The sequence below is a fragment of the Salmo salar genome, chromosome ssa07, assembly GCF_905237065.1.
Source record: "Salmo salar chromosome ssa07, Ssal_v3.1, whole genome shotgun sequence".
In the NCBI taxonomy this organism is placed as follows: Eukaryota; Metazoa; Chordata; class Actinopteri; order Salmoniformes; family Salmonidae; genus Salmo; species Salmo salar.
In genome coordinates this window covers 32,068,554-32,081,702 of record NC_059448.1, presented here as the reverse complement: position 1 = coordinate 32,081,702, position 13,149 = coordinate 32,068,554, and the positions used below count along the sequence as shown (strand labels likewise).

The 13,149-nt window shown below is 39.8% G+C and overlaps 1 protein-coding gene across 4 annotated transcripts in view; it reads left to right on the top strand.

Moving 5' to 3' along the window:
* Nucleotides 1–13,149, top strand: part of LOC106609072 (sodium/potassium/calcium exchanger 2) — a 207,476-nt gene that overhangs the window by 180,766 nt on the left and 13,561 nt on the right. For all 4 annotated transcript variants that reach the window (XM_014207462.2, XM_014207461.2, XM_014207458.2 and 1 more), the window contains 2 exons: nucleotides 5,591–5,689; nucleotides 12,089–12,174. In XM_014207462.2, the coding sequence (XP_014062937.1) occupies nucleotides 5,591–5,689; nucleotides 12,089–12,174 (185 nt within the window). The remainder of the gene's footprint in view (nucleotides 1–5,590; nucleotides 5,690–12,088; nucleotides 12,175–13,149) is intronic.

Here is a 13,149-nt window from a genome sequence, read left to right as displayed (position 1 = left end):
CATGGTGTTTATACTTGCGTACTATTGTTTGTACAGATGAACGTGTTACCTTCAGGCATTTGGAAATTGCTCACAAGGATGAACCAGACTTGTGGAGGTCTACAATTGTTTTCTGAGGTCTTGGCTGATTTATTTTCATTTTCCCATGATGTCAAGCAAGGTAGGCCTTGAAATACATCCACAGGTACACCTCCAATTGACTCAAATGATGTCAATTAGCCTATCAGAAGCTTCTAAAGCCATGACATCATTTTCTGGAATTTTCCAAGCTGTTTAAAGGCACAGTCAACTTAGTCTATGTAAACTTCTGAGCCACTTGAATTGTGATACAGTGAATTATACATAAGTGAAATAATCTGTCTGTAAACATTTGTTGGAATAAATTACTTGTGTCATGCACAAAGTAGATGTCCTATCCGACTTGCCAAAACTATAGTTTGTTAACAAGAAATTTGTGGAGTGGTTGAAATACGAGTTTTAATGACTCCATTCTAAGTGTACGTAAACTTCTGACTTCAACTGTACATACTGTATACATATATACACATACATACATTTGTTTTTCGAAATTAGTACGTCTATAATTTCTTGAGATGCTATACCCCTTTTACAGCCTCTATGTACATTAACTATACCAAACATTAGGAACACCATCTTGTCAAATTCAAACTGGTGCGCCTGGCACCTACTACCATACTCTGCACTTCATATATTTTTTCCTGCCCATTCATCCTATGAATGACACACATACACAATCCATTTTAATTATCTCAAGGCTTAAAAATCCTTCTTTAACCTGTCTCCTCCTCTTCATCTACTACACTGATTTGAAGTGGATTTAACAAGTGAAATCAATAAGGGATCATCATTTTCACCTGGATTCATCTGGTCAGTTCATGTCATGGAAAAAGAAGGCATTCCTAATGTTTTGTATACTCAGTTTATATTGAGATCTCTGCAACCACCGACTAGATTGAACATGTAGCTACTGCATATGTATCTCGGATACGAAAATGTTGCTAATTCAAAGTAGGATTCAATCGTTTTTTCGTAGTCCTTGCTGCTTGGTTTTGCACTTATACAGTGATGTCTTGGTGTGAGAGAGAATTTACTGTCCTTTTGTATTGTGTGTGTGTGTGATGCTAAACCTTCAGAATTTCTTGACCTTTTCCATTTCTGTCATTGCCTTACCCTTGTCTTTTACTGTAACGTTGTAGAACTTGGGACTTATGGAAAACTAAAATATTATCAAACAATGACCGAGGAAGATTCTTTGAGTCACTTTTCCCATCTGTTTTATTTTTCTCTCCATTTTGATTATTTTGACTTATGCTTCATTATTTTGTGATTATGTATGCTTTTGCTTGTTTGATTACCTCTCTACGAGATTTCACTGACATAAGTGCAAATCATTTTCCAATGCTCTTTGTTTGGACATCTACATGATATATTCTTGATCTTTGTGCTCAGAGGTATTTAACTCTTGTTTTAGTGTTTCTTGATTGATAGCATTTGTTAACGTGTATAATTGTGTTTTGTTTGTCTAATAGTATGAAAAATGTGTCAAGCTGAAGTTAATATGTGTAGTGTCAACCATACAGTTATTGAAAAGTTTGTGAGATTTTTCATCCACTCTTTTTAGATCTTCTAAAGGGTTTTGCTTGATGGTTCAAAATTTGACTGTAATTTAGCAGGCAGAAGGGCCGTGCTAAGTTATTTTCCAACTACAGTTCTGCTTGTGAGTGGATATGCACTGTCCTCGTTTGTGGTTACTTTCAGCCCCAGGGCCTTGTCATTGACCATAGAAGATTGGTATGGGTATCTGACTATTTTCCACGTTAACAGATATACACAAACATGCCTGCAAGAACATACGCAAGGACACACACACAGACTCCCCCAAAAAACATTGGAACATCACATCAGTCCTTTCTCTCTTTCATCTTGGAGACACAAAATCGGCCATGCCTCCGCACACTCTCGGAATCCCCACAATCTGCAATGAGAACGGAACCGAGTATGCAAGTAAGATTTACGTCACTGATTTTGGCAAAGTGGAGTGACTCATCCACCCTGGAATTGCATAACAGGCGTCACTGTCAGAAAACCGAGTAGCCAAAGAGAGATAATGTAATAATGATAACTGGGAAAGGGCTGTCCTCCAATGGTGAGTCGGGCTAGAGGCAGCAGACGCGGAGGGTGTGTGATCCATATCAGTATGTCAGAATGTATTAACGAATGTGTGTGCCGAGCAAGGGTGTTGATTGCTACAGACAGCGGAAAGAGAAAGAGGGTGGCGAGCTCTGTGGCACTGGGTTGCTGTTGGACAGTTAATGATTTCGCTGGAAGGTCACACATAGTGACAAGGTACATTCGATGACTCACCACAGCAGTCCTGACGAATTAGCTGACCTTGGATGCTTTCATGTTGATTGAAATGCACTAGCCTGATTGAAAGTATGACCAATATGCGTGCACTGACTTTCATGCAGCATGCCCATAACAAGCGCACATGTATGCAGCATGCCCATATATGCATTCACGACCACTTCAGTAACACGTGTGATGTAGTTCTGACCGCTACACACAATACCCCTTAATGACAAAGCGAAAACAGGTTTTTAGATATGTTTGCAAATATATTAAAAATAAAAAACAGAAATAACTTATTTACATTCCGACCCTTTGCTATGAGACTCGAAATTGAGCTCAGGTGCATCCTGTTTCCATTGATCATCCTAGAGATGTTTCTACAACTTGATTTGAGTCCATTTGTGGTAAATTCAATTAATTGGACATGATTTGAAAAGGCACACACCTGTCTATATAAGATCCTACAGTTGACAGTGCATGCTAGAGCAAAAACCAAGCCATGAGGTCAAAGGAATTGTCTGTAGAGCTCAGAGACAGGATTGTGTCGAGGCAGAGATCTGGGGAAGGGTACCAAAACATTTCTGCAGCATTGAAGGTCCCCAAGACCACAGTAGCCTCCATCATTCTTAAATGGAAGAAGTTTGGAACCACCAAGACTCTTCCTAGAGCTGGCCAACCGGCCAAACTGAGCAACCGGGGGAGAATGGCCTTGGTCAGGGAGGTGACCAAGAACCCGATGGTCACTCTGACAGAGCTTCAGAGTTCATCTGTGGAGATGGGAGAACCTTCCAGAAGGACAACCATCTCTGCAGCACTCCACCAATTTGAAAAAAAAAAGTGAATGCACCAATTTGTAAGTCGCTCTGGATAAGAGCGTCTGCTAAATGACTTAAATGTAAAAACCAATCAGGTCTTTATGGTAGAGTGGCTAGACGGAAGCCACTCCTCAGTAAAAGGCACCTGACAGCCCACTTGGAGTTTGCCAAAAGGCACCTAAAGGACTCTCAGACCATGAGAAACAAGATTCTCTGATCTGATGAAATCAAGATTGAACTCTTTGGCCTAAATGCCAAGCGTCATGTCTGGAAGAAACCTGTCACCATCCCTACGGTGAAGCATCATGGCTGTGAGATGTTTTTCAGCAGCTGGGACTGGGAGATTAGTCAGGATCGTGGGAAAGCGGAATGGAGAAAAGTACAGAGATCCTTGATGAAAACCTGCTCCAGAGGCTGTAATCACTGCCAAAGGTGCTTGAACATATAACTGAGTAAAGGGTCTGAATACTTAAGTAAATGTGATATTTCAGTTTTTTTTTATACATTTGCAAAATGCTTTGTCATTGTCGGGTTATTTTGTGTAGATTGATCAGGGGAAAAAACGATTTAACAAATTTTAGAGTAAGGCTGTAACGTAACAAAATGTGGAAAAAGTCAAGATTTTGAATACTTTCCGAATGCGCTATATATGCCATTTTGCAGACACTTTTATACAAAGCGCACTATAGTCACGTGTGCATACATTTTACGTATGGGTTGCCCCAGCGGGAATCGAACCCAAAACACTTGGCGTTGCAAAAGACACGCTCTATCGATTGAGCCACACAGGTCCACTGCCTGGAGAGCTGTCTGAAGGAAGTTTTCAAGGAAGTGAGTTTGTGTTTATACAGGGTCTCCCGCCCTCACCTTCCGTCAACCAATCATGTCAATGCAGAGCTATACGGAGCCCTCCGTATTGTTACCATATTTTAGAGGTGCATGGCGATGCGGTACGGAGCTCAATTTGGCCTCTGCGTGCCTCTGGAGGCTCCACAATTGCGTCACGCCCTCCATACTGCGCCTCTATCCACATTTTCGGATTAAGCATACATTTATTCTCATGCAATAATGGATATTTCCAGCAAACTCAGCTTTTACACCTGCTAATATACCGCAGCTTTATTGATGTGCAGGTCAAAATTAAGTGTTAGGTGCTAGCCAATCAGCGTTGATCTAAACTGAGTGAGCTCAGCTGTGACTGGTCTTTGAGCACCAAAAAAAAATGTGTAAAGGGAAGCCAGTTTGAATTTGGCTTCAGACCAATCACATCAAAAGCCAATCGTCATTGACAGAAAAAAAATTGAATTGTTACATCTCGTTGTGTTGTTGTCCTCTGGTGGCTAGCTAGCTAAAATCAGCCCTTTTCTAAATTAGCCATGGATGGTGTCCTGGAAATTCATACTGAGAGACTTTGGCATTTCTTCAAACAATTATCTTTATTTAATATTGATTAATTATTGCAATAATGAGACTAGTCAACCCAACACTCTTGACATTTGGGCCGAGCAGTCTAACCTTCACAGAAATGCAGAGTTCTTTATATAGCTGACACCAGGAATGCTTAGTCATGGCTGGTTCCACCCCTCCGAAGCAGATTGGGGCAACATAAGCCACTCTGGGTTCATCCTGTCGTTATCTGCACGGGTGGTGTTGTCTTAACCCCACCCTGGCTTAGTTTCCCAGATGCCAGGATGATTATGAGACAATGAGGGATTGTTCTAAACCTAAGATATCTCTAGTAAAACCCATTCTTGACCATACATCCAGATTAGCTTCAGGGACCTAGAGTGGAGACCATAAAAACACAGCATTAGTAGAACAGAAATGTCTTACTTTTTGTTACGTATTAATTGTTAACCATTAATATCAAATCAATCAGGTAAATACGTAATTTTTCTCTCACAATGGAGATAGCGATATTGACTTGTGGTTTTACTTAATTCTCCATACTGACCAATGACAATATTTTTCTGAAATGGATATTATCAAGTGCAATATCTTAATCAGTCTCTTAAATTGTATGTAACTGTTTTGTCCTATCTTTTAGACTAAATGCTATGCCCCCAGAAAGTAAAAGTGTACAAATTTAGGTTCAACTAGCATAAAGGCTTAGTAGACCTGGCCATAGATTGGGTGTGACCGATTATGCTTCATAAAGTGTTCGCTCCCACTGGCATGCATCTAGGACATTGCTGGCTCATTAGTACATTATATGACATTGACTTCAAACTGTAATTTGAATAGTGATGTGAAAACTTGCTTCTGTTCTTTTCCTTTGAACTTAGATAGGTCTGGAACCATGAGAAAGGCAGAGGAGCCCTGAGTCCAGGCAATGGACCTGTGAAGGTGACACAGGGCTTACGTCCCCTACTGTAGTTAACTCCCTGATGGTTATGTTGCAGGAAAATTCAGAGAAAAGGCATCCATCCTTCATAAGATTGCCAAAAAGAAATGCCAAGTAGAGGACAGCGAGAGGGCTAATGGAGTAGCCAGCCGGTCAGGTGAGTGGTCTCTACTCTGGGGGTCTAGTGTAGTCCCATGTGTTAACACAAGTGAATGATATCAGAAACACAAACAAGTTAAAGAGTGATCTCTTTTTCTTTACTATTTATTTCTATCTCTCTCTCACACACACACACACACACAAAAACTCTCACAAATATTTTGATGTTTAGAAGTTGGCTAAACAGACAGCAGTTCGCTAAACATTTGTATGTTTGGCAGTTGGCTAAACATTTAAATAAATCCCTTCAATTCTCTATATTGTTTTGAAACCAAGTAATTGTTAGATATTTGTTGATATATAATAAGTTCGGAAAAATCTGCAATCTGATGAAATGTAAGTCGAAGCTATTCAATAATCTCCAATAACCACACAGGCAGAGATCATCACTATTTGGCCATGTTACAAAGTACAGAAGTTCCAAACAGTCATTACGCCTGTCCTTACTAGCATGCCTATCTAGTGATTATCACTCTATCGAAGGAGTGCCAGTTGTAACTTGATACATCCAATCTCAATACGCCAACTCCGGGCTCTGACGAAAACAAAAAACATGGTGGACATTTCGCCATCCTCTGTGTCTGTAACCAGTAGTAACCACCATCTTCAGTTTAATTTATCTTAAATTAACAGACTAATCTAACATTCCTACACCCTACTCACATAACCCCTGATGCTGGATTCCTTGAGGTTTTGCCTGCTCTCCTGCGTTTTCTAAAACAGCTCACTAGCTTTTGTGAAACGCAAATACCATTGCCATTGTTTTGTTCGCATATGCACAAATATACATTTTTGTACACAGTCATGGGCTACTTGAAACAGATATGTTGTCTTCATTTGACCAGTTTCTCACAGCAAGAAAATAATCCTGCAGCAACAGGAAAGGTGAATTATTATGTGAATTATAATTAATGGACATTTTTGTAGGGGTTGATACAGTTAGAACAACTGTATCATCCCCTACAAAAATGTCCATTAATTATAATTCTTTAAAAGTTGCGTCATACTGCAGCACAGCTTACAGGCTGCCGCAGAATTCTATGGCACGTTATTTAATTGTCAGCCATTGTTACCATTAATGCTAGTTAGTGCAAGTTTGACCACCAGATAGTATCTTTGAGAAGCATTTGATAGCCTTCAATACTGGCTGTACTAGATAATTTAAAAGCTTTTTTGTAAGAACATAGTATATGGGATTGGTTTTAAGAAATTTTTCTTAATTAATTTGATTAATGTTATGGTGTTTCTATTCAAAGAAAAACGAAACCCTCAGGGTTTCCGTCAGGATGGAACGGAAAATATGGCACTGTTCAACATGACGGTCGGGAGTAGGCTACAGTACTAAGAGCATAACATTTCCACACCCTAATTGTAGTCTAACCCATACCCAAACAGAGATTCAGTGAAAATAGACATCTCATTGATTTATCAAGACCAGTCCCCATGCTTGTCTCAGAGCAGCGTGAAACGGTGCTGAAATAGTTGACCATACGTGGGTAGTCTATTGCTTCTAACTTCAATATGCTTTTTAAATAAATAAGACCTACACCACTTTAAACAGCATGTTACTCAACACTAGTGAGACTTATGTCGCCTACGGTAGGACCAGCAGTATATCACAAAATATTTTTTCAATGACGTGACCCAGCTAGCAATGAGGAATTGGCCCAGAAGTGGCCCTCTTCTGGGGGGCTGGAACTGATTGAATCGGCCCGGCATCAGGTGTCAGACTCGGAATCAAAATGAATGACTGCCCAGAATCGGCCCAAGTACATCGGGCTGTTTCCATCTACCGGAATTCAGCCGACTTTGCCGGCATCTGGCCGATGCAAATTTAAATAAATGTATACAAAATTACCCAATTTAGTAATTTTAAATACTACCATTATACATACAAATTATACCCATCCACAAAAAAAACATTTTGTGTTAGAGGAAACACCATACACCTGGTGACCGTGGCAGCATGCATGCGCCTGGCCCGCCACAGGAGTCGCTACAGCACGATGGGACAAGGACATCCCAGCCGGCCAAACCCTTCCCTAACTCGGACGATGCTGGGCCAATTGTGCGTCGCCTCATTGGTCTCTCGGTCGTGGCCGGCACGGGTCTCGAACCAGAATCTGTAGCAACGCAGTTTGCACTACGATGCAGTGTCTTAGACTGCTGTGAATCTCAGGAGGCTCCATCCACAAAGTTTTTAATGCTTATCAACTACCTTGCACAAAATATCAAAATACTAAAATACTACACAGGACTCTTAAAGAATTTAATTGAAATGCTAATTATATTTTTTGATCACAGAAACAATGAGAAAATATGGAAAAATAAATAATGAAATGTTAATTATATAAATTAGCCCGTGTAATCATCTGCCAGAGAGTAGCCCCAATCGTCCCGAGCCCCAAGTAATACATTTGGGCTAGATAACTATCACCGGAATCGGCCCGAGCCCCAAGTAATACATTTGGGCCAGATAATTTACACCGGAATCGGCCTGAGCTCAATCCCCGCATCCCAGCCATAAGTAATACTGCCAAAGACGAGACTGACTCTCAGCTGAGTTCCCCGACTCTCAGCCGGAATCGGCCCAGATTCACTGTGCTAGCTGGGGAATCTCCACCAATAATTACATTTAGAGGATTGGAGGATTCGAAATTCATATCTAAGGGGCATTTTTTTCGTTAGGTCAAATCTGATCTGTGAGAATATCTAAGGGGCTTTTATATAATTCTAAAATAATTCATAATAATTGTGCGCCGCCCTATGGGACTCCCAATCACAGTCAGACGTGATACAGCCTGGTTTTGAACCAGGGACTGTAGTGATGCCTCTTGCACTGAGTTGCAGTGCCTTAGACCACTGTGCCACTCAGGAACCATGATCAATATGACCAATATATATTGTGCTGCTAATAGCCCATCCTAGAAACGTTGTTTGCAGAATTCACAGCCTGCTATGCTTGTGGAAAACATGGTTAATAATAATAATAATGCTTTTTCTCCCTTCCACTTGTTAAAGGTTCCAATTGATAAAAGTTTTTTTATCAATTAGTATATTTGAGTTTAACCACAAGATTTGTTGTATTATTTGTTCTGTCTTTTCTGGTGGATTAAACTGAAATTGCAACCAACATTCTATGGCTTGTTTAAAAAAATAACGATATTTTGGAGATGATTTAGTTTTCAAATAACCTAAAGTGAGTGAGGAAAAATGCCATTCTTGAACATGGGGTGAGACTTTGTTACAAATTTATCAATAAAGCCAGTTTGTTATTTAGAATTATTTATTTCTGTTTTTAGAGGGAGAGAAACCAAAAACCTACCGTCACCTCATAGGTCTCCCGGTCACAACCAGCACGGGTATTGAACCAGCATCTGTAGCAACACAGTTTGCACTGCTATGCAGTGTCTTAGACCGCTGCACCACTCAGGCTCTGTACAAGGTAACTGGTCGGGAGTAGCCTACAGTACTAAAGTAAGAGCAAAATAATCCTAACATTTCCACACCCTAATTGTAGTCTAAGTTTCTCTTAGAATAAAAACCTTAGTGTAACAACAGTTTTAGTAAGTAATACTGACAAGTAGAAACAAAAAAATAAGTGTATTTTTCCAGGTGTGCGCGTACAGGACAGAGGAATCGCAATTCTTAGAGTATTGTTCTAAATTCAATCACCTCCTTCATCCTCATCATTCAGTTAAATGAAAGTCGTGCACAATTATCAGTTTCTATTTGGTTTATGTTGCCCATTCATTGTCAGTTAGAGACAGTAGCACCTTGGGACTCAAAAGAATAATCAGTGCTCTAACTCCCCCTTGCGCTGGTCTGGAGCAATGAAGTAGTGACACAGGGTACCGTACTAAACCACAAATTACATCTAAGTCCCGCAGCATAATCGCAAAACTTTTAGCTGAGCAACCACTGTACATTTGTGTTAGGATAAATCAAGTCGTACATTTTAAAGTGGAATTAACTAACTTTAGAAGCCTTTTTAAACCTTGAATAAACTAGAATTTGCATTTCCTGCTGCACATGAACATTCTCTACAACAGCAGAGTGATCAAATTAAGATGGCACATCTGTATAGAAAAGTTAGAATCTTAGGCGTGTAATTGGGGAGCTCTATCTTGGTAGGTGATCTGTCTATGGTCTAAATCACTGACACAGGTCCACAATGATATTTATAACCTGGCATTATGCCTCAAAAGAAACCTGGATTCAAAGGTCCTGGCTATTTATCAAATTACTAAAAGCGGAATTTTATGCTTTTTGGCTGGGGTCAAAATTATTTTTTAAAGTCCATATTGATGCAGAAAATCTAAAATATTGGTGTAGTTATTAGGAACAAGTTGACTGATATTAGGGACAAGTCGACTGACAAAGTCCTGAAAAATTGGGAGGATTGAATAAACCACCTTTGAGATATGATCAAAAATATGCTAGCTTTTGGGTTAATGAGGCCTCCGTTCTCAAGCCAAGCATGGCATTTAGAAGTGCCAAATCAATTGTGACTGTTGTCTTAGAGCAATGTTTTGTTCAATTGAGCCACTGCCAAGTGCAATTCATGTGTGTTTTCACTTCAAAGAGCTCTGAAGCAATGGTCCAAAAGATACTCAGAGGGGCCATAGAAAAAGCTTTTATGTGTATAATGTTCCCATACAGACAAAATCAAAGAGGGACATGGATATTTATTACCGAGACAAAATTAGGCTAACAGTGCTACATTAACATCTTAACAGAACCCAAATTCATGACAAGTATCAATTTAAGATTAGAAGTCCATGTTGCTGGTTAAACGAGTTTCTACTTTAAAAAATATTGTACTGTAGTCCCAAAAAATGTCAAATGTAATTAATATACAAATGTGTAGTGTGATGTCTTATTTACTCTGAATGTAATATGCCACTAGTATATCAAATAGACATATCAAATGTATCAATCATTTGAATATGTTCTATGGTTTTGTTAATGGTGTATAGCCCTTCCAAAAGGGCCAGGGAAGCCATTTGTTAGACAATAGGAGTATCAGATCACATTACCTCACTGGCAATATCACAACCACACTTGGATTAAAGCAATTTCCATGTCAATTATGTTATTTATAGTCATCCGATTTTATAGCTTTCGGCATTTTGTATTTTAATGAATAGTGTAAGTAAATCTGGCCGTAAATGAATAGGGCCATAAATGAAGTTCGACAAAAGGTAGCCCTCTTACAAGATAGGGGGAGCTGCACTACAGGAACACAGACTCACAGACACCCTAGGTCCAGCATCTCATCACTTAGCATTTTTGGTGCTGCTAGCAATGCTTATGGGCACATATTGTGCTCTGAAAATCCCAAAACAATATATGCAGCCACTGTTTGAAGCTGTAAGGCATGACTGTGAAAGACGTGAAGGTTGGATGTCCTAATGCAGTGTTCCTCAATCCTTGTCTTGAAAAGATCATGTACACCTGCAGAAGCTCTACAGAGCTGAGTATTGTTTTGTTTTTTACCTTTCTTTCATGGCAACACTTTGTGAAGGGGGAGAAAAGTTTTGTTGTTTGTGGTAAAAATAAGTTTGCATAAAGTAGTGTGTACAATGTTTATTTTCTGAGGGCAATCATCATCGGATACCGTAGATAGTTTGATTGATGGATGTGCAGTTATAGCTAGTAATTTCTTAATGAATGAATCTCTTGATTAATCATAGCAGCATTTTACAGTGTTGTTTTACGAATATTACTCTGTATTTGATGAACTTGCTACACTGAATTGGCTTTTTTCCGACCTGTATTCATGGATTGCATCTCCGTCACTTGGTCATGCCATTGTTATGAAAGTTCTACAGACGCCTCAGCAATAGTCATGCTCGAAGTCGAGTGTTAGCAAGTCATTGTCAACATTGGTTAGTGACCGTTTCGTCTAAATTACACTATAGTGGCCTGGAAATACGATGTGTCTAAAGTAGGCAAATAATTAGTAGGAAAAAACTTTGCCATCACTATGGTGTCGTAAAATGTACTTTAGACAGATGGCAAGGTTGCCATTAGCTAGCAAAGTTCTTTACAAATAGCTAGCAATGCAAATTATATTTAGTAAAAATCGTGGTGTTGTCCCCTCAATCTTAGCTAGCTAGAGTTATACTGCATATTATACTGCATCACAATGATGACAAAAGGTTTTCTATGAAATATTTGTCTCCATTTGAAATGTCATCGTGTTTCCAAGACACTATAATGCACTTTAGACTAAATCTTCATCAGCGCCAATTCAGAATGAATTTAGTAGAACATTCAGAGGAGGGCACAGTGCCTAAAGAGAATCTTCATTACAATATTGAGTCAATTTGCAACCCATCTATACCACAATTACATTAATTGCTCTCCATGTTTTCTCTTTTATGATATGCAGATAAAAATCTTCCAAACAGCTCAAATGTTGAGGTGGAAGTCACACCACCAATGAATGGCACTGCAGGACAAGAAGGGGAAGCTCCGGTAAGAAACCCATTTTAGGGGCACACACACACACACACAAACCAACATAGACCCAACTGCAAACAAGTGGGCACACAACTCAATAATTCCCATCCCTCCACCAATGAATGGCACTGCAGGACAAGAAGGGGAAGCTCCGGTAAGAAACCCATTTTAGGGGCACACACACACACACACACAAACCAACATAGACCCAACTGCAAACAAGTGGGCACACAACTCAATAATTCCCATCCCTCCACTTGTGCACATAGTTACTAAGGTACTAGTCAGATACAGTAGAACCTCAAAGATATGAACCTTAGAGTTATGGAATGCCGAACCTGAACAATAATTAAATGGAAAAAAACAGAATTAATATAGGTTACAGACAATCTTAAATGTTGCTTTCATGTGAAGCATAAAAAGACTCTTCAGATAGGGTCTTCACTCACATGCCGCTTTCTCATGTCACGATTTCCACCTGTACTGCTGCTCATTCCGTGCACCAGTACCGGAGGTCTATGTCACCGGCCTCTAGGCGTCACTGCACTCTAGGCGTCTCATTACACACACCTGATTCCAATTCTCCTGATTAGTAATTGTATATATGTGCCCTCTGTTCACCATTGTCTTGTCGGTTATTATTCCCATGTCCGTTGGTCTGTGAGTACCTGTGCGTTGTTATTTCGGCTTTCGTGCTGCGTGTATTGTGCACTTGTTATTACAGGTCTCGTCCCATGTATTGCTGTGCATTTGTTATTACGGGTCTCGCCCCGTGTAGTGTATTGCGGGTACATATTAGAGGTTTAACCTCGCTCTTTTGTTTGGGTTACATCCCTGTGTTTTTGTATACGTGTTTGTTTTGGGCTTCGTCCCCGTGCCTTTTCATGGCATGTTGTATATTTTGGGTGGAGTAGTAAACCCCCCTATTATGAATTCCTGCGCCAGTCTCCAATCATTAATAAAATGTAATGTTTAAGCACAGATTAAGCC